This window comes from Scomber scombrus, chromosome 3 (assembly GCF_963691925.1).
Source record: "Scomber scombrus chromosome 3, fScoSco1.1, whole genome shotgun sequence".
In the NCBI taxonomy this organism is placed as follows: Eukaryota; Metazoa; Chordata; class Actinopteri; order Scombriformes; family Scombridae; genus Scomber; species Scomber scombrus.
The window spans coordinates 27,977,435-27,995,969 of NC_084972.1; the positions used below are offsets into that span (position 1 = coordinate 27,977,435).

At 37.5% G+C, this 18,535-nt stretch overlaps 1 protein-coding gene across 1 annotated transcript; it reads right to left on the bottom strand.

Moving 5' to 3' along the window:
* Window positions 1-8,626: 8,626 nt before the first annotated feature.
* agtrap (angiotensin II receptor-associated protein) lies at window positions 8,627-17,336 on the bottom strand. Its single transcript, XM_062416102.1, has 5 exons — window positions 17,295-17,336; window positions 16,029-16,063; window positions 15,674-15,782; window positions 14,360-14,567; window positions 8,627-9,799 (listed from the first exon to the last, which is right to left on the bottom strand). The coding sequence occupies exons 1-5, from the start codon at window positions 17,319-17,321 to the stop codon at window positions 9,678-9,680; spliced, it is 501 nt and encodes a 166-aa protein (XP_062272086.1). The 5' UTR covers window positions 17,322-17,336; the 3' UTR covers window positions 8,627-9,677.
* Window positions 17,337-18,535: the final 1,199 nt, after the last annotated feature.

The window sequence follows — 18,535 nt, forward strand, 5'->3', positions numbered from 1 at the left end:
TTTGAGAAATACACTGGAGCAATTCAAGGTGAAACCTCCCCACCTGCTACCTGCACGGAGACAGGGACGGCCCATATTCTTGGCACAGCTCTGGATAATAATGAGGAGCCAGACTGATGGCCCCAGCAAACAGGAGGAGAAGGTTATTTACATTATATAGACTGAGCTAAAGTGGGTTTGTTCAGAGCCACGGCTGCACAGAAAATATTGGGGTCATGCTGGCCTTAAGGAACAGTCCTGCTCTGCAGAGGAGTCAGAGGTGCAGATTCATTAAAAATACATTTGTGACAGCAGAGTAACAAATGGCTGTGCCTCTGCTCTGGTCCTGTACTCCCTCCCCGTGGTCATTCATCATCTGCGCTCATCGAACCACCACTGTTCATTATTCTCTCTCTTTTTCAGTCCCTGCCGCGCTCCCTTACCTATCGCCTGAGGGGTGGAAATAAAACTCCGAAGGTTATTTCAGTCCGAGAAAAAAAGTTCATTTTTAGAGGCATTCATGGCACAATTGGAGGTAAAGTTCACAGAGAGATGGCTCTCATTTGTTTAACAATTAAGCGGGACACACCTTTACCTTTACCTCCATTCACTTTACAGCAGGTGCCAGCATAGACACTGAAGGAAGAACGCTGACTGCAAGGCACGTTTTTTTTTTTCATCACATAATTGAGAAAAATACCATTAAAGATAGAAGAGAAAGAGAAATATAAGATAAAATGAAACTTTAATGATCTCCATGGAAAAATTGGGTCACTGAAAAAATAAAAGATGATCACATTTAAAAGAATACAATTAGAGCAAATACAGCAGATCGAGATGAAAAAAAATGGTATAATGAGGATAAAAATGTTACATACAGACCTTCGCTTGTTATAAGCAGGAATGATACAGAACTCCAATTGGCCCTTAAAATCCTTAATGACTGAAGACAGTTTTACAGATTCATATATTTTTATAGATTTTTATATTTGAATTATCGATTGTGCCTTTAAAACTGGATGAGAGCATATGGGAGTAGTCCAGACTTGCTATATTGCACATTAACTTGATCTTAAAACATGGTCCCTGGACAGTTTTCAGGCTTCAGTTCTCAATCATGTTTGAGACACATTTCTTTCTAGTTTCTGGAAAATAATTATTTGGCCTTGAGTCTTATACCTGTAGTGCTGTTTTTATCACCTTTGATATATATGACAAAGACTTTACAGCAATACTCAGAGCTCTGTGAGGCATATTCACCCATCTTGGTGTGTTGGCATGCAAACATTTGCTAGTTAATGCTCAACAAAACGTCCAAAATCTGAGGATGATGGGAATGTTTTGCAAGTATTTACAAGTATCAACCTAAATATAGGACCATGTAAAATTTGACCTGATAGTGGCGCTGGAGGTAAAGTCAAGAGAATCTCCAAAGTCATAACAATTCATCCCATGGGGAATAAAGCATGTTTTGTTACCCGGAACGATGTGCAAAAAACTGGCAATCCATCCATTCCATCAATAGTTATTGAGAGACTCAAAACCACAAATGTCAACCTCGTAATGATGCTGGAGGAAAAGTCAGGGGATCACTAATGTCACTGAGATACATTGTCTATCAACTATGAATGTCGGTATAACATTTAATGACAATTTATCTCATAGTTAAGTTATTTCAAGGAGACTGACTGACCAACATTTGCCACATAGAGCAACATCACTACCATTACTAAGACTTTCTCTCGAACCAGTGATGATGGCGAGACTTATATGAAAGAGCACCAATATAAAGATAATTGGATACCACTTATTAATTTTGATTTTAGTAGTTTAGTTTAGAATACAATGTTGCATCTGCAACATAATACTTTTGGTATTATTTTTGGTTTAGTTTGTGGCGATACTTTCTGCTGTTTCCTTTACAATATCTTCATTTTTTCATACAATGACCGCTCTCTGGCTGCAGGCATTGAAGCAAACTCTTCAAATATTCATCTTGTTCAGTGAAAATTGCTGTGATCTGTGCTTGACACCGAAGTCTGTACTTTAAAATTACGCACATGTGGATACCTTGATTGTTTTAATCAGCCTGATGAGCTCTAAATTGGTTTTATGGAATGACTTCAACTCCAGCAAAGTCCAGCTTTTATTAAGCTCCTTTCAGAAATGCTCTCTAGAGAGCAACAAGCACTTTTTTGAGGTTATTTTGATTCATTTTAAACAAAAAAAAATCAGTTCCTTGCCTAATGGTGGGGGGGATTGTTGGCTCCCTTCTTTACTGGCTGCTGTGGACTGGAGGGTAATTGGAATCAATTTTGATGCTGTTATCGCTGGTGACAGATGCACAAGGCCGCGGTGTGAAAAGGTCAAGGGTTGAGAGAGCCCTCCCAAGAGACTAAAGATGCTTGAAGCATAAAAATGTCAGCCCTGAATCAATTCCACATGTGAACACTGGTTTAATCTCTGAGGTGTTTTGAGCATGACTGCTGTAGTTTTCTTACTGCGGGCCACTGAACAGCTCCAGACAGCAGGTGAAGGTTCAGTAAGATGTTCAAGATATGGAGACGATTACTTTTTCCACAGAGATATTTCCATCTAGGGATTCCTGCTGAAAATCTCTCTGATTCTTTCTCCTGTGTGCCCAAACTCAATTAGAGACATGTAGGTCAAAGCATGTCAATATTCTTTATCACTGCTACTGTGCTGTATAATTAACCCAGAAGTCATAGCCAAGGGTTTCAATTTGACCCCAACATCTCCAAGGGTCATATTTTTACTCCCATCCTCTTGGCGAATTGTGTCAAGGAGAACACAAGATATTTGCATTTCCTTTGCATTTATGTATTAAAAAAAACATTTACATATGATATATTGTCATATTGTCTGATCTCAGTACGACAGTTTAGTTTACACCGAGGTGTTGTTTTCAGAGAATCAAAACAGAGAGAAATTGTGACAAATAGAATAAAATAAGAGAAAATTAGTATTAAGGTACACATAAATCCACCAGTAGGGGAGACCAGGGTTGGTTGTCACACGTTTTACTCTGGTGAGAATTGCTGATCATCAAAACATCTTTCAATAATCATTTCTACATTAAATGGAAGCTTATGGTCTTGGCTTGAAACGGGTATCCTTTTCACTTTTACAACTTATTGTGACAAGAAGTAATTAACCATCAAAGACAATCTGACGCATTGTGACAACCAACCCCATCACTTTGTTGGTTGTCACATGGTATGGGGCTGATTTAATAAATGTGTAACTTATTATTTTTTTAAGATAGAAACACCAAATAAATGTTTTGAAACGGAACACCACCTCTATAATAGTACTCATCAATGCCCCATGTGTTTAAACCATGAATTTGAACCAGGTGATTATTTGTATGAATTAGCCTCTGATATAAGAAGTAAAATAAAGGAATTTACAGTGCTTAAAAAATCTAGTCTTTATTAAAACCATTGTTTCATACCATATCAGTGTATGGACCACATGTGACAACCAACCCCGACTGACTTCTTGACAAACATTTTAAGCTAGCTACCACATGGCTTTAGCTCGCTGGCTAAAAATGGACTCAAATCAATCAAATCAATTTAGCTTTTTAATACGTGTTTGATTTTTAAATGACTTTTACTACAAAAACAACACCAACATGAAAAATTACACTCACCCTTAAAAAATACAAAATATCTCCTCACCTCAATGTTTTCTGTGTGTTCCACAAAATGACCAGTGTAAAATGAGCAGGATGTTAGGCTAACTATCTGATATCAACATCGTGTCACAGCGCCCTCTAGTGTGACTGTAATAAGCACTGTGACAACCAACCCCGGTCTCCCATACTATAAAACATAAGGATTTAAAGTTGTAAAGATATGAGTGTGGTATTGATTTTGATCTTTTATTAAAGTTTGACTTGATAAAGAGGCAGAATATTACAAGAGACCTGCAGCTAAATTATTTATTTCAGGCACCTAAGTCACTTGTCATATGTGCAGTGGATTTTCTGTATCAGTTATGAAGAAGTAAAAGTTCTTAGTTTCGCTGTCTGAAGAATAGACAACATCAATTCTTTTTAAAAGATCTATTGGCCAATTTGATTTAAGAAATATTGGTCTCCTGAAGACGCTGTGAATACAACATTTCTTATTGCGTTGGAAGTCTGCAGCCCTGAAGCTGCACAGATTCATTCTTTCAAAACCTCTCCAGGGATTGTTACTAATGCAATAACAGAGCTGACAAATCGAGTTCCTTTTATTGCATCGAACAACAATGGCAGCGGGTGAGCGTGTCCTTGACTCGGAGGAATCACAGGTGTGAATATGAGGATGTGTCAAACCTGCATGCATGCAAGACTCTGGAGAGGCAGCGCAGCAGCTCCTTATTAATCAACAGCTTGTTGGGCTGCTGGCCATGCACTTATGTTCCTCTCCTCCCCCACCTCCTTCTTTCTTTTCCCAATCCACTTTCACCCTCACCACCCTCTTCCTTCATCTCTACTCCCCTCCTCCTCCTCCTCCTCCTCCTCCTCCTCCTCATCCTCTTCCCTTTATTTTATTTTACTTTTTTTACAGCCACAGTATCCCATGCTGGTCAGGAGCTCAGCACAAATGAATCATTAACAGGTTACCTTCTTAGTTAATTAAGACCTCTCTGAGATGCTTTTTCAAGTATAAAGAAAGACACAAAACACAGCAGGATTTAAAAAGAAAATAAGACTACACATTGATTATTGTGAACATTTTTAACACATATTCTGTTACTGCTTTTGGGGCAATGTGGAAAATGCCTGAAACATCTTGCTTGGCCAGAGTACCCAAATTAATTTAAATTCCAGTTATGAGAAAGGGGAACTATGTTGTTTCAATTTTGCTCCACTTATTCAGCAAAGAACACTTTTCTCTCCATTTAGTCATTTAAAAGTTTTTAATTTGGAGCAGTAATGCAGGCGATGTTGGGTTTCCATCATCAGTAACTAACACGACTCATATGTGCTGCTCTGATTATCCAGTTTCCAAAAAACTGGATAATCAGAGCAGAGTGGGCTCATTGAGAGGGGAGCGATGAAGAGACAGTTAATTTGCTGCATAAAGGGTCAGAATAAGATAAATAATGATTCTTGTAACTGTGAATCATGCAAAGTTACTCTAGTGGAGTCCAAAAATAAAAACCTAGAGCTAGAAATGAGCATAATAGGCCCTCTTTAAGATTCTTGGCAAATTACTGCAACCACATGTTTCTCCTTGTACATCTTGTTTTTGTGCAGATCTGTGCAATGCTTTGCAGGTTTATTGGCTGACATTTCTATTGGCTGACCCACAGTATGGCAACCAATGTACTGTCCATGTGCAAACATCAATGGAAACTGGCTCTAGATGCTCTGAATTCTTCTTTTTTATGGCCTGAAGTTTGGTTGTGTGAAGTTGTTAATGGATGTAAGAGTCACTGTATCTTTCCTATTGTTCCTTACTGGAATTGTTTCTTTTAAAGAGAGGACTCAAGTGGATAATGAAGAAAAGTTAGTTTATTTTAAATTGTGTTTGTGATGTATGTTTTGGTGCTACTAAACCTTTTCTCCATAACTGTGTGCTTTCATATGTTTTACACATTTTATGCATGTTCAGCTGACCCGCTGAGTTTAGCAATCCATCAGAATTAATTCAAGTGCACTACTGGAACACTCTCTGTTTTTTCCTATAATTAGCCACTAAGTACTTTATTCTTTTAAACTTCCTAGTAAAGCCGGGATATTAGTCTGTAATCACAGACCCATAAAAAAAAATGCATTCCAGTTTTGTAATTAAATAGTTTATCTCAACGTCTCAGCAGTTTACATACTAAACATTTGTTGCAACTTGCCAGATAATGAGCATACACTTGTTGCTTACAGAAAAGGTGGACTTGTGTTTTCTTTTATCCAAAGGGACTGACATCAAAACTAAAATTCAAAATCTGCTAAAATTTAGATAAGTAAAAATGATTGGATTTCTGCTGCATAGTTAAATATACAGTCTTTGTGGTACAGGGGAATGTACGAATGTGTACAAGATCGCTCTTGCTACTGCAGTAATAGAATTTTCATTCATGCTTTTTAAGAGGCCCATGGGGCACAATATACTGAACAAACAGATGACAAAGCTCCACAGCTCAACACACTTGAGGACAATAAACCATTCAAACCAACTAGAGTTACCGCCTTGAAATATACTGAAAGCCATCAGGGACAGAAACCTTGAATGCAAGTTCAGAAGCTGTGTGTACTACTTTGATATTTTATATAATTTATTGGAGTACACTTGTTTTCACCTGGGGTATGGATGAAATATGAAAATCAGGTGTGTTTTATTCCAGGTGCATACATTATTATCACTGTAATTACTCTTGTTATATTTGCTATGCGGGAGGCTGCAGACAGAATATAAATCTTTCACTTTCATGAGACTTCATATTATTATTATTTTAAATCAAGTGCACAGGTGCTGTTGGTTAGACTGAGTTTTGAGTCATTGAATGTGGTTTAAAAGTGAAGATGGTATGTCTGTGGAAATAAGGAGAGTGTCTGGTTATACAAATAAAAGCAGAGCAAGATGAGAAGGGTGAGAGTAAACAACATATGTGACAGAAAAGAAGAAAAATACATCAAAGAATGGAGAGAGATGAATAATGAATGACAGCAAGAGTGAGACTTGTCATGTCTCGAAATACTTCACATTATTGTGCATTCAGATGCAGTTTTTTATGTAAAGATATGCATGTGGTTTACATGATTATAAAGTTTCATTCAATTAATTTTCTTTCATTTCATTTTTCTTTATTTTGATAAAACTTGCCTCCAAATGTCCAAATCAGAAGCAACCTTGAAAAGAAAAAGGCTCATAACAACCAAAACAAATTGTGTCAAATATGATCAGTCTGAAAAGGGAACATTTTTAAAATCAGGGCCAAAAAGGCAGAGCATAAAAACATGCAGCCCACACTCAGTCATTTTTTCTTTTACAGTCTTGACTCAGTGAAGATTGGATTTCAGTAGCAGTTGTAACTGTTAATATCATGAAAAATCATTTAGCCTTGTGCCTTTCAATCTTATTTTTCTCAGAGCATAAAAAAGCTACTACAGCGACAATGTCTGCGTTATTTTAGGATATACTCAGTTTATGAAGAGGATTGTTGAAGGAAATCAAACAGCATGAGAAAAACATGCAGTTTCTTGTCGTGTTAGTAGATTTCTTTTAACAGTTTCCAAGAAACATAATATGTAATGCAGAATTCAAGATAATAAGACTTGTTTAAACTCTATGTGATGATTTTTCACAGTACAATATATTGTAGTAGTCTCTTACAGGACGTAAGTTAGCTTAATTAAAAACCCCTGCAAATTGCATATTTCTATTAACATGCTTAGTGCAACATTTTAGTTATTTAAAATTATATTGTTAACACTTTATTTTAAAGGTCCATTCATTTTTCAACAAATTCCTGAATTTTTTAAATGTAATTTCCAGATATTTAATGGTAAGAATTTGTAGAATATTTTACTAACATAGTGATGCAATTTGGTACAAATTATAAGAAAAAAACATTAGATTGGTAGAAAAAAACATGTTGTTAATTTGCAAACATCCTTGACAAATGTCTAAAAATACTTAAGTTTGTTTTAGTACAGTTATGTTAGATTCTTTCTTAAAAACGGTTTAATGAACACATTTCCCATGAAAATGAACAGTAAAACAAAAACTACTTTTAGGAAATTGTGGGGGGGAAAAAAAAGACACATGAAACTACAGCTCAACCAAAGTAACCTTTCCCCATTTTATAGTTTGTACCAAATTGCATCACCCTTTTCAGTAAAATGTTGTCAAACTTAACCATTAATTACCAGGAAATTAAAAGAAAATTGAAGGACATGTAAAACAAAGTGTTAGCATTGTTCTCTATTAACAAAAAAAAAGAAAAAAAAAAGACAAAAACCAATGTGTTACCTTTTTGTAAATATTTTTTCAATCCACAATCATCAAGCAGCACTTTCTTGGTGATTGTTTTATGTCATAAAAAGTGCAACAAACTGCAGTTGAGGATTCTGATCTTCTATCCTTTAAATGGACAAAATATTAAATGGACATTATATAGTAATGTAGTGATTTAGCGGGGGGTTCTTGGAGGTTGACCTGGTGTGGAGGGAGCAGGGTAACGTCTTCCTGGCTACTGTGTCTCATGTGCATTTACTGAATGAAGATACAATTACAGGAGGTATATCAGCAAATAAGTTGCCTCATATGATATATATGACGAAGGACCAAGGCACTACACTGGTGATCATTTTACATAATCACCATGTGAACATCATAGTTGGCACATCTCAGATCTGTCATTTCAAAACAGGAACTTCAAACTTGTAACATTTTCAAAAGAGAACTGACTGTAAAAGATCCAAATGATGCAATTTTTAGTCTGCAGGCACAACGCCCTCTTACCTTGCACTCTAACCACTATCACGGTTATGTAATTTGCACATTAAAACTGAGAGTTCATACTTCATTCTGTGCTGAATGAACAATGTGCTGCTGCAAATATCAAAAGTGAACATTTCAGGGTTTAAAACCCTTCATTTAACATTTTTAATGTGAAAAACTGCCATGCTTTATGTCTCCTGTCTTTAGACAGTAGGAGCAGTTCGACAGCTACAGCATGTGGTCTGTCGTTTATTTAAACAGGTTTTACAGTAGGAAAGTTATGTATTTATGACAACCTACAGGCCCTTCACTTAAATTGACAATAAGTATAAAAATGACAAATTTAAAATGGTTTTAATTGAGAGAAAATAATTTTATCTACACAATGAATTGCTCTTTACTGGATCAGTACAAACATCTTGTTTTTTCCCCAGAAATGTTTATGTTTGTATTTTTAATGCAAGAGTCCCAGATGTAACAGTCATCTTAATAATTACTTTGCATAGATCAACATCAAGCTATAAGGTACCATGAAGTTCTTGCTTGATTTTGGTCATAATGTTTTCACCCCGTCAAAAGATTTCACAGCTCTAATAAGATGAAAACGTACAAAGACACAAAGTAGCGTCTACAGCAGGACACTGACATTCCATTCAGTTCTCTTGTGTAAAAAACTGACCTGTGCTTTAAGCATTACAGTGCCATAAAGCAAAAACTAATTGGAAACTAATAATTACATACAAGGAGCAAGTAGCTTTACAGAACACAAAGAGAAAGGGACAAAACTCTTAATGTCTGTAGGTGACACATTTGTAAAATGACTAACTTGGAAAAACATAAACTGACAAAACTGCCGTAGAAACAACAGTTCCATTCAACACCTCTCTACTAAAAATAGTAGGTGGCAACAACAGTAACACAGCATGGAGTGGTAGAACAGCATTTCCTCTGTATTTATTCAGCAGTGATGTGCCAGCTCAGCAAAAAATGTTGCCACCTTTGGAGCAAATATGGCATTAAAATGGATTTGATTACACCACATTTCACTCTAAAAAGCCAAACAGAGTTTGTGATTTACCATCATAATATTGTTCAATTTGTTTTCAGTGCTGCAATCTGCAGCAGACTAACTGTACAAAACATAAGGAGCGATGTGGAATTGATTTTAAAATTGCCCCTAAGCACTGTACTGCTCCATAAAAAGTCAGAGGAAAACACTGCATTGTTCACCGGCTGGCTCTCTCAGTAAGTGCGGGCTGGTTTGCTGTCCTGGGCCTGGTTGAAGGGGTTTGCTGGACTGGAAGACTCATCCTGCTGGTCAATGGACTGGTAGGCCTCTCTGTTTCGTGCCATAGAGGGGAAACCTGCAGAGACAAGCCAGAAGTCTTCAACAAACACTACCCATGTCATGCAAATGTATGATTCATGATCATATCTAATCAAGGCCCCTGTTTCTGGAGCACCACCTATTGTTGATATATTCATGCAAAGAAGAAAAAACTTCCTCAAATGGTTTTTCACACTGATTTCTCTTACAAAGATTTATGATACAATTGGGTAGATGTGTTATCTTGACTGGAGCATCTGGCCCCCTTTGGATAAATAATGATTATACTGTTGGAAACTGTCAACATAAAGTAAAGCACACGCTGCCTCTGATGAACACTGGATTGAGAAAAAAGAAAATTACATGCAAACCAGCTATCGGAGTGGTGCTTAAATTCCTCTCATTTCATCACTCTGACAGTGAACTTTACATCCACAACTTTAGTTTAAGGACAGTTTGGCCACAGGAACAAACCATTACCCACAATCTGAGACTGGAGTGTGAGTCTAAACAAACAAGTAATCCATAATCTTTAGATCGGTTTACACTGACAACCTGCTCACACAAGCTCCTGGATGCACTATTCCTCACATATACTTTATAATTAATTCTTTAAAGGCAGTATACTGACATAATACATCTGAAATGTCGGAAGGGGCTCTCAAAGATGCCGTATAACAAACAACCTCGACTCATCATGACTAGAAAACAAATAACACGTTTTTGAAATTTCAAAAACCTCCTCAGTCTTACCTCTGCATGGCCCAGGGTCCCTTTACTGTGATAAACATCTAATGTTAATTAATATGTTATAAGTTATATAACTTATAAGTTATAAGTTATTCTCATTGCAGAGAATTTGGATTATTTGAAGAAAAAAAAAAGTTTTACTCATGCAATTGTGGTATTTATTACATTTTATTTAAGAGCATAAAAATATACAAATAACTCTAAAGGACTGAGATATGTTGACGTCAGCAAACTTTAAAACATGCCTTTTTCTAAGTATAAAATGCTGCGTAAGCATACAAACATGTCACAGTCATTGTCTATTATGAGTCAACATTTAATTAGGCTCATTTGAGGATGTGCACCATCAGGCAGAGCTGCCTTAAATATATGCAAAAAAAGGAGGCACACACACACAAATGAGGTGTCTGGAGGATAAAATTATGAATAATACATGGATGCAAACTTGCAGAAACATATAAACTCATATAATACAACAGACATGAATACAAACATACTGTGCTGGCAAACAGAGCTATAGGAAAGGTCATGAGAAGTGATGGAGCTGATGAGATGAGAAGAGAGATGCACATACACAAACACAAAGAGGAAGATGGACAAAAAACATTAACAAATTAATAATTAGGAAAGAAAAGTCAAGAAAAAAAGTCTCTTTCTTTTTTTTGTCCTGCAGCCTGATTTGTAATCTTACTTCCTGCATGGAAGGAGATGGAAGAGGATGATTGGAGGAGGGAAACAGTGAAAAAGGAAGAGGGCAGGAATCAATAGCGGCGGCCAATAAAGGCACTGTCAGCACTATCCGTGGTGCATCGACTGTCCACAGAGGTCTCAAAGTCTGAGAGGTCAGCAGTGGAGAAGAAAAAGAGAAGAGGAGAGGAGAGGAGAGGAGAGGAGAGGAGATGTGAGGAGAGGAGAGGAGAGGAGAGGAGAGGAGAGGAGAGGAGAGGAGATGTGAGGAGAGGAGAGGAGAGGAGAGGAGAGGAGAGGAGAGGAGAGAAGAGAAGAGAAGAGAAGAGAAGAGAAGAGAAGAGAAGAGAAGAGAAGAGAAGAGAAGAGAAGAGAAGAGAAGAGAAGAGAAGAGAAGAGAAGAGAAGAGAAGAGAAGAGAAGAGAAGAGAAGAGAAGAGGAAAAAGGGACAAAAGACAAATGGTGAAATCATGACAGGAATAATGTGACAAAAAACATGACAGTGCAGTGTGATGAAAAGCAGGAAAAACTGGGAGGTTACAAATAATGAAGTGCAAGAAAAAAGTACAGGGAAATTTAGGTTTCACAATGACTGAGAATGCTCAATTGCTAAACCATGCCCCTCTTAGTTACTGTTGCTATGCACGTCGAGCTTTCTGTTGTAGCACAAGTCATGGTCATGTTTATAATGATAACGATAGAAGATTTTTCTCAAAATGATTGGTCATTTTTGAAACAATGAGGTGCAGGATTTCTGACAGAAAGAGACCAAATCAGACTTTCATTTTTAAAGAGCTGTCGCTGGCAGATTTTAACAGCTCACAGTGGATGTGACAGTCATGAACAGAGCTTTTCTAATGTCATTTGTGGGTAGTTTGCTACTGATGAGCTAAGAGTTGCAAAAAATAGTCGATTATTCAAATGACAGAAAATTAATTTGTTACTATTTTGATAATTGATTTGTTTCGAGTAATTTTTAAAGAAAGATATACAAAAACAAAATCTGATTTCAGCTTCATAAATCTGAATACTTTCTGTTTTCTTTAGTCTTCTATGATAAACTGAATATCTTTGGGTTGTTGAAGACAAGAGGTTTCATCTTGGGCATTGGGAAGCAGATATCACCACTATTAACATTTTATAGACCTAATGATTAACCGATAACTCGAGAAAATAATTGACGGATTAATTGATAATAAAAATAATCATTTAGTTGCAGCCCTAGATAAACTAACTCTTAGCTTTAGAAGTTTTTAATCCATTCCTCACAGTTCTGCTGTTGTGGTTTTCACTAAAAGCCTAAAAAAGATAAAGTGACTTTAAAATATAGCCTATGTACTATCGCTCTTACAACAGCCCCACGCTTAATGCTTCAGCATGCTGCGAAATCAAATGCCTGACAGTATCTGCCATGCCCAGTTCCGACTGCTAAAATATGATGTGTGATTTCTCAGTCTTGCAGCCTTAACTGTATAAAAGCAAACGTACGAGTTAAAATAAATACACAAACACGAAATGATTTAAATGACAGACGAGGGCCGGCAATTATAAGCACAGGGAGCCGTGGATACCTGAATCAACAATTCACTCAGATGCACCTGATTGCCTCTGGTTCCCAGAGTGCTGAGTGCAGCAGGGAACCATGTTAATGCAGCTACGCAATCAGACAGCAATTAAAATGTGCATTGTGTGAAACCAGCATTAGCTACATTCATCAGTCGCTACACAGTCAATCACAGTCTAATGGACACACCTGCTGTGTGTATGTGGTGATTCATCAATATTCAATTATTCTCAAACATGCAAATCAGGACGTGTATTTTGTCAACTGCAGTGCTTCATGACAGTGCAGGAGAGATTGTACTACTTTTCCCAGTGTATACATTACTATTTAAGCTGTATCACAGTTAATGGTAAAAGAACATTTTTTTTAGCATTATACCCCCACCGCCATATTTATTTGTGTCATTGTATTTGGTGTTCTTTTTACAAAGGCAACCACTGGGTGTGTTTGGACAAGAGGACAAGAAAAGCTCACTCTCCCCATGTGGAGCCATTCTCCTCACTGTTTCCATCGAACCACACATAACAAATGATGCATACGACCATTTCTACTTAATCCAGATAGATCAGCAACATTTTGAGGGATTTAAGAGTCCAACAGACGTCAAAGCTCGGTGGGATTTCTGATGGAGCCGCTCTCAGCAGAGCGAGTCCAAGCCCACAAATCAATGACCACACACCGCTAATCAAATAACACATCTTCAGTATCTCCTGACTAGTCAATGGAAGTAGTGTACTTATCACTTGTTTGCCCACAAGGCGAGAACTATACACACAACGGTCAATAAATAAAAAAAACTCTATTTCTGGTGACAAACATGCTGCTCTAGTACAAACTCTATCTATGTGTATTATCACATCAGTCCTGACCTATTTTTCTATCATGCCAGGACATACGTTCCTCAGCTCACATGGATCAATAATGTTCCTTCATGCAGAATAAGCCTGAGACAAATTGGTGGCCGAGATGAGACACAAACGTTATAAACAACTCGTGGATAAATGATTTTCCTGCCCAGCCGATCTGCAGCTCAGATATTTCACTGCATTTAAAGTCTTGTGACTGTAACTAATTAGTTTGACTGTGGAATCATCTGCCAGTGGTTTAGCACAGAGTCTTCCCAGTTTGTGCTGCACTTGGCAGGCCTTTCATGGCAAACAGCATAAAACAACACAGAGGGGAACCTCAAAGCGCCCCTGGACACACGCATCACACTGTACCTTTAGCTTTGGTCATACTCATGCATTTTTTGTGGGGAGTGGGAAACCTGAGATATTTAAGAAAATCTCTCACTGCTTCATAATTAAATCAGACTGTGATCTTGCGAGATGAAACCCTGAGTACATTTTTTTGTGTCATCTGCTTCTCAAAATGGAATTAGATCACGCTCAGTTAATTTTCTGAGAATTAATTCCAATTTATTGGAAGATAGCCTCATTTTCCACTGTTCAAATCTTATTTTTGGAAGCATCTCAAGCTAAAATCTGTGTGAACTCTTCGTTACAACCATCCTCAGTGGCACATGACAACATCTTCAGAGGCACACACCTTATATTACTGTACTTGAATGAGTGAAAAACATCTGGGGCCACTTACCAAAGTTGACGTTGTAATCTCCTCCTCGTTCCCGATACATTTGGTAGACAAAGAAGCAGGAGGCAGGTTTGAGCAGAAGACTGAGGATGGCCATCCCTGCACTGAAGCGAAACACATCACGTCCCCTCTCTGCATAGTCATTCAACGGGTAATAGATCCCAAAATGAATGATGTCTGTCAATATCGTCACGGTCATTCCCATCAGATACTGAAGAGAAAAGACAAAAAAGAGACAGATGGCTTGTCTTAATGAACACACATGGTATGTTAGGCTTTTTAACATAAGCAATGGAAAATGATGCTGCATGGAAAACATTCCTTGCAACATACGGTATTGTGTGTGTAAAATAAAGTAAACCAAGTGCTGAAGAACACAGCTTTCTGAGGGGGAATGAGAGAAAAATCTTACTGTACACACACTGGGTACAAAACTGATGCCAGAATGTCATACTGACAATTGCAGGCAGTGAAGAAGAACGAAGGAATATAAAACAACTTTGACTTCTTGATCAACTCTTTGAAGTGTACTGTATGTGTATCATTATCAGATTATCTAGGACAGTCATTGGTATCAGAAATAATTCTTCAAAAGCCAGAAATGTGACTTAAATATGTGACTAGTTGACACTAGATACACTGAACACGTTACAGATATTGGCGTTAATGGTTAAAATAAAAAAAGGCATGCAGTAGACTTCACAGCACATGAGCAAGCAGGACTATCTCCCAGATCCTGTACAACTGATTGAATGAGAGAGTGGTTGATTTGACTTTGAAGATAGATGCTTTATGAACCACAAAGAATCATGTATATTCTGAGGTTTTTTTCAACTTTTTTTTTCTCTCTGTTTCCAGCTCAGTCCACCAGGATCTTCACTTAGGGACTGTGGTTATAAGAAAAAAGTAACAGTGGACTTTAAAGCACAAAAGGCTTCCTGATGACAGTAGATGTCACAGCTTCAATCCAACACTCACAGAATCTATTACTGTCAAAAGTGTCATTGAGCAAGAAACTGTGGCTACCTTCTCACTCCAAACCCTCAGCTGTCGTGTATTTGTCTGGCATGTGACACATCTTCACAGCCAGGGTGGTGATCTGCTGCTTCAAACTGACACACTCTGAAAGGCACAGCTACTGTACTCCGTGCTGAATTAAGACAAGCCTATCTTTATGAAAGAGACGCTCACAGACTGTCCTAGATTCCACAGACAAATAGGTTAGCACGGATACGCAGTGCTGTGCCTTAGACTCCTGTACGTGTCACATGATGGTACGATTACAGCAAGCGTGAAGGAATCAAGGCGAGGACTCACCAAGAGCACGGCATCGATCGAGTCCCTCTGTGCAATGGCCCAGACCCCGATGGCTAAAACAGTGAAGTTCCCCCAAGCAAAGGAGGGGGGCAACCACGCCATGCATCCCCTGCAGCAAACACATATTTTAATAATGTTTGATTACATAAAGTATGTGGAAATAGATGTTTATAAGTACCTAAGGCCTGAATCAAAACTGTGAGTCAATCTCTGTGAGCATGTGTGTGTGTGTGTGTGTGTGTGTGTGTGTGTGTGTGTGTGTGTGTGTGTGTGTGTGTGTGTAAGGTGCCAGAAGAGGAGAGAAATTCCTCAGGTTTGTGAAGAAAAGAAAAAAAACTCTTGCACTCTCACTCACCATACTGTAAGCAGCCAGTGCACCAGTACTATTGCCTAGGATAGAAAACAAAAGACAAGTGTTCAAAAGACATTTAGAAATTGTTAAAGACTTCTTAAAATGGGATGATTATTCAATTGAAAGAAAATGAATCACCAATAATTTGATCAATCATCTGCAGACCAAAAACTCCAAACATTATCTGCTTCCAGCTTCTTCTTCATTGTGCAGATTTCCTGCTTTTCTCTGTTATATTTCTCTGTTTATACCATTGATAATTGAATCTCTGCTGAGTTTTAAGTTGGTTGGATAAAACAAGACATTCGAAGCTGTCACTCATTCTGTGAAATAATGACAATAATTGATATTTGCAGCCTCAGTCAATCTGTGCGAGATCACAAAACGACAAATCACCTAAGACACCTAAGAACTAAACATGAAGTGTTCAATCAGTTTTCATCGGGTATAAAATACAAAGTTGCGTCAGGATGGCTGATTTCATTGCTCCGCAGATTTCTGGTTTGAATATTTTTGTACCCAAATTATGCACAAGAAATTGCACAATTTTCCACAGATAATCACAGTCTGAGGTACATTCACATTTCTTCATTTTCTGCTTTTAAAAGTTTAAGTTTCTGAGTTTTGAAAGTGAGTGATTTTGAACAATTGTAATCTTTAGAAATAGAGGGGGAAATGACATTTCCTAATTAAATGGTGTTTCCTTTGATTGATGGTTATAATATGACATGAGTGAGAATCATTTATCAAAAGACATCCGTTCATGTTCCTCACAGCAAAGCCACTATCTCTAAGAGCATTTACTGCCACAGTTCCTGTACATAACAAGTGACGCAATTATCAACAACTAACAAGGTATTGGTTAATGTGATGAATAATGGAGCCATTTTCTTTCCACATCTAGTTCCAAGTAGACTCTATATCAGCTTTTGTTTGATTTTTGATTGCAGATTCATTAATATGCTGATATTTCTCATAATGTTGTAATGTCAACAGTTCTGTTGAGCATCACTGAAAACCAGACTGTGCACTTTCACAAACTTTTAGAGGGCTAAATAACTTTATCTTTTTACCACTTAACAAAAATCACAAGCTCAAATGTCATGTGTGTCTCAAGCAGAGGTAGGCATTACTCACAGAGGAACTTCCAATGAGTAACAAAGTTTACATCAACATCAAACTTTAACACCAGTCTTTGTTGAACACTTTACAAAGGCAGGCTATCATTAACACTTCTAATATCACAATGAAGTAAACAGCAAACCTCACCTTTAGATTTATGGCAGGGATTTCCATAATAAGGCTGTTGGGACAAAGCAGCTCTACCTTGATCCGATTCAGTGCTTCAACTTGTTGAGGGCTACATGAAAAAAACTGAAGGTTTTTCTCTTACACAAACTTCTGTGCAAAACTCCTCCTCCCCTCAGCTCAGCCTGCAAACACAAACCATGTGACAGCAGCCTGACTGTTTCCCATGTGACTCATACCCTCACCACACACCCTCTTCCCCCTCCTCCCCCTCCTCCTCCTCCTCCACCTCCTGCTTTCAAACCCTCAGAAAAAAGGAAACCACATGAGCATCAGCATTGGTCACAGTTGTGTGTGTGTGTGTGTGTTTTTTTTTTTTTTTAATTTGCAGCTTTCAGTGAGTGCAGTGTCCCTCCAGTGGTTTGCTATGAATGATCAGGAATGTAGCATGTCCGTTTGAACATTATAAAATAATAAAAACTCTGCTCGGTTCAGCTTACAGATAAAATAATGAAAAAAAATAATATATATATATATAAAATGTAAAAAATATATTTATGTAATTTAAATTTAGTATTTTACCATTAAATGTTTTACTTGTCACTCAAACAAAATAACATGGCATGCAACACAATTTGTGACGGTTGTAAAGGCTGCAGATGTGTGCCATCAGCAGTCTGATGATTTAAAATGTGACTGAAGACAAGAATTTATCCAGCGGGGACTTTTGAAGTGCGATGCAAGCACCAACAAGTTTAAATTAATGATGTAGACTGTAGTTTGTGAACAATTTCAGTCAGAAAAATTTATAAAATAATATGTAGACCATGCAGCACTACATCTCCATTGCTAATCAAAATATCTGTTGGTAACCAGCTTCATAAAAGAAAACTTTAACCCTAAAACTACAGACTAGCAGCACTGTGAGGTTGTACTCAGGCACAACGTTGCTTTCAACTAAATCCTAATCTCAGCACGCAACATGCTCACATTAACATGTTAACAGGTATAATATTTGCCATTTTCACCATCTAGTTTAGCATATTAGCATGCTAACAGTTGCAACAATTAGCTCTTAAGACAAAGTAGAGCTGAGGCTGAGAATGTCATACCATAAATTATGAAAGTATTGGACAAACATGAACTTTGACATTTTTAATATCCCCCTGGGGATTAATAACGTAATCTATATAGAACAACATTATTGTTAGACCTGGGTGTGGGTTGTGGCCTTCATCAGAGACCCAAAACGCGTTGGTCTA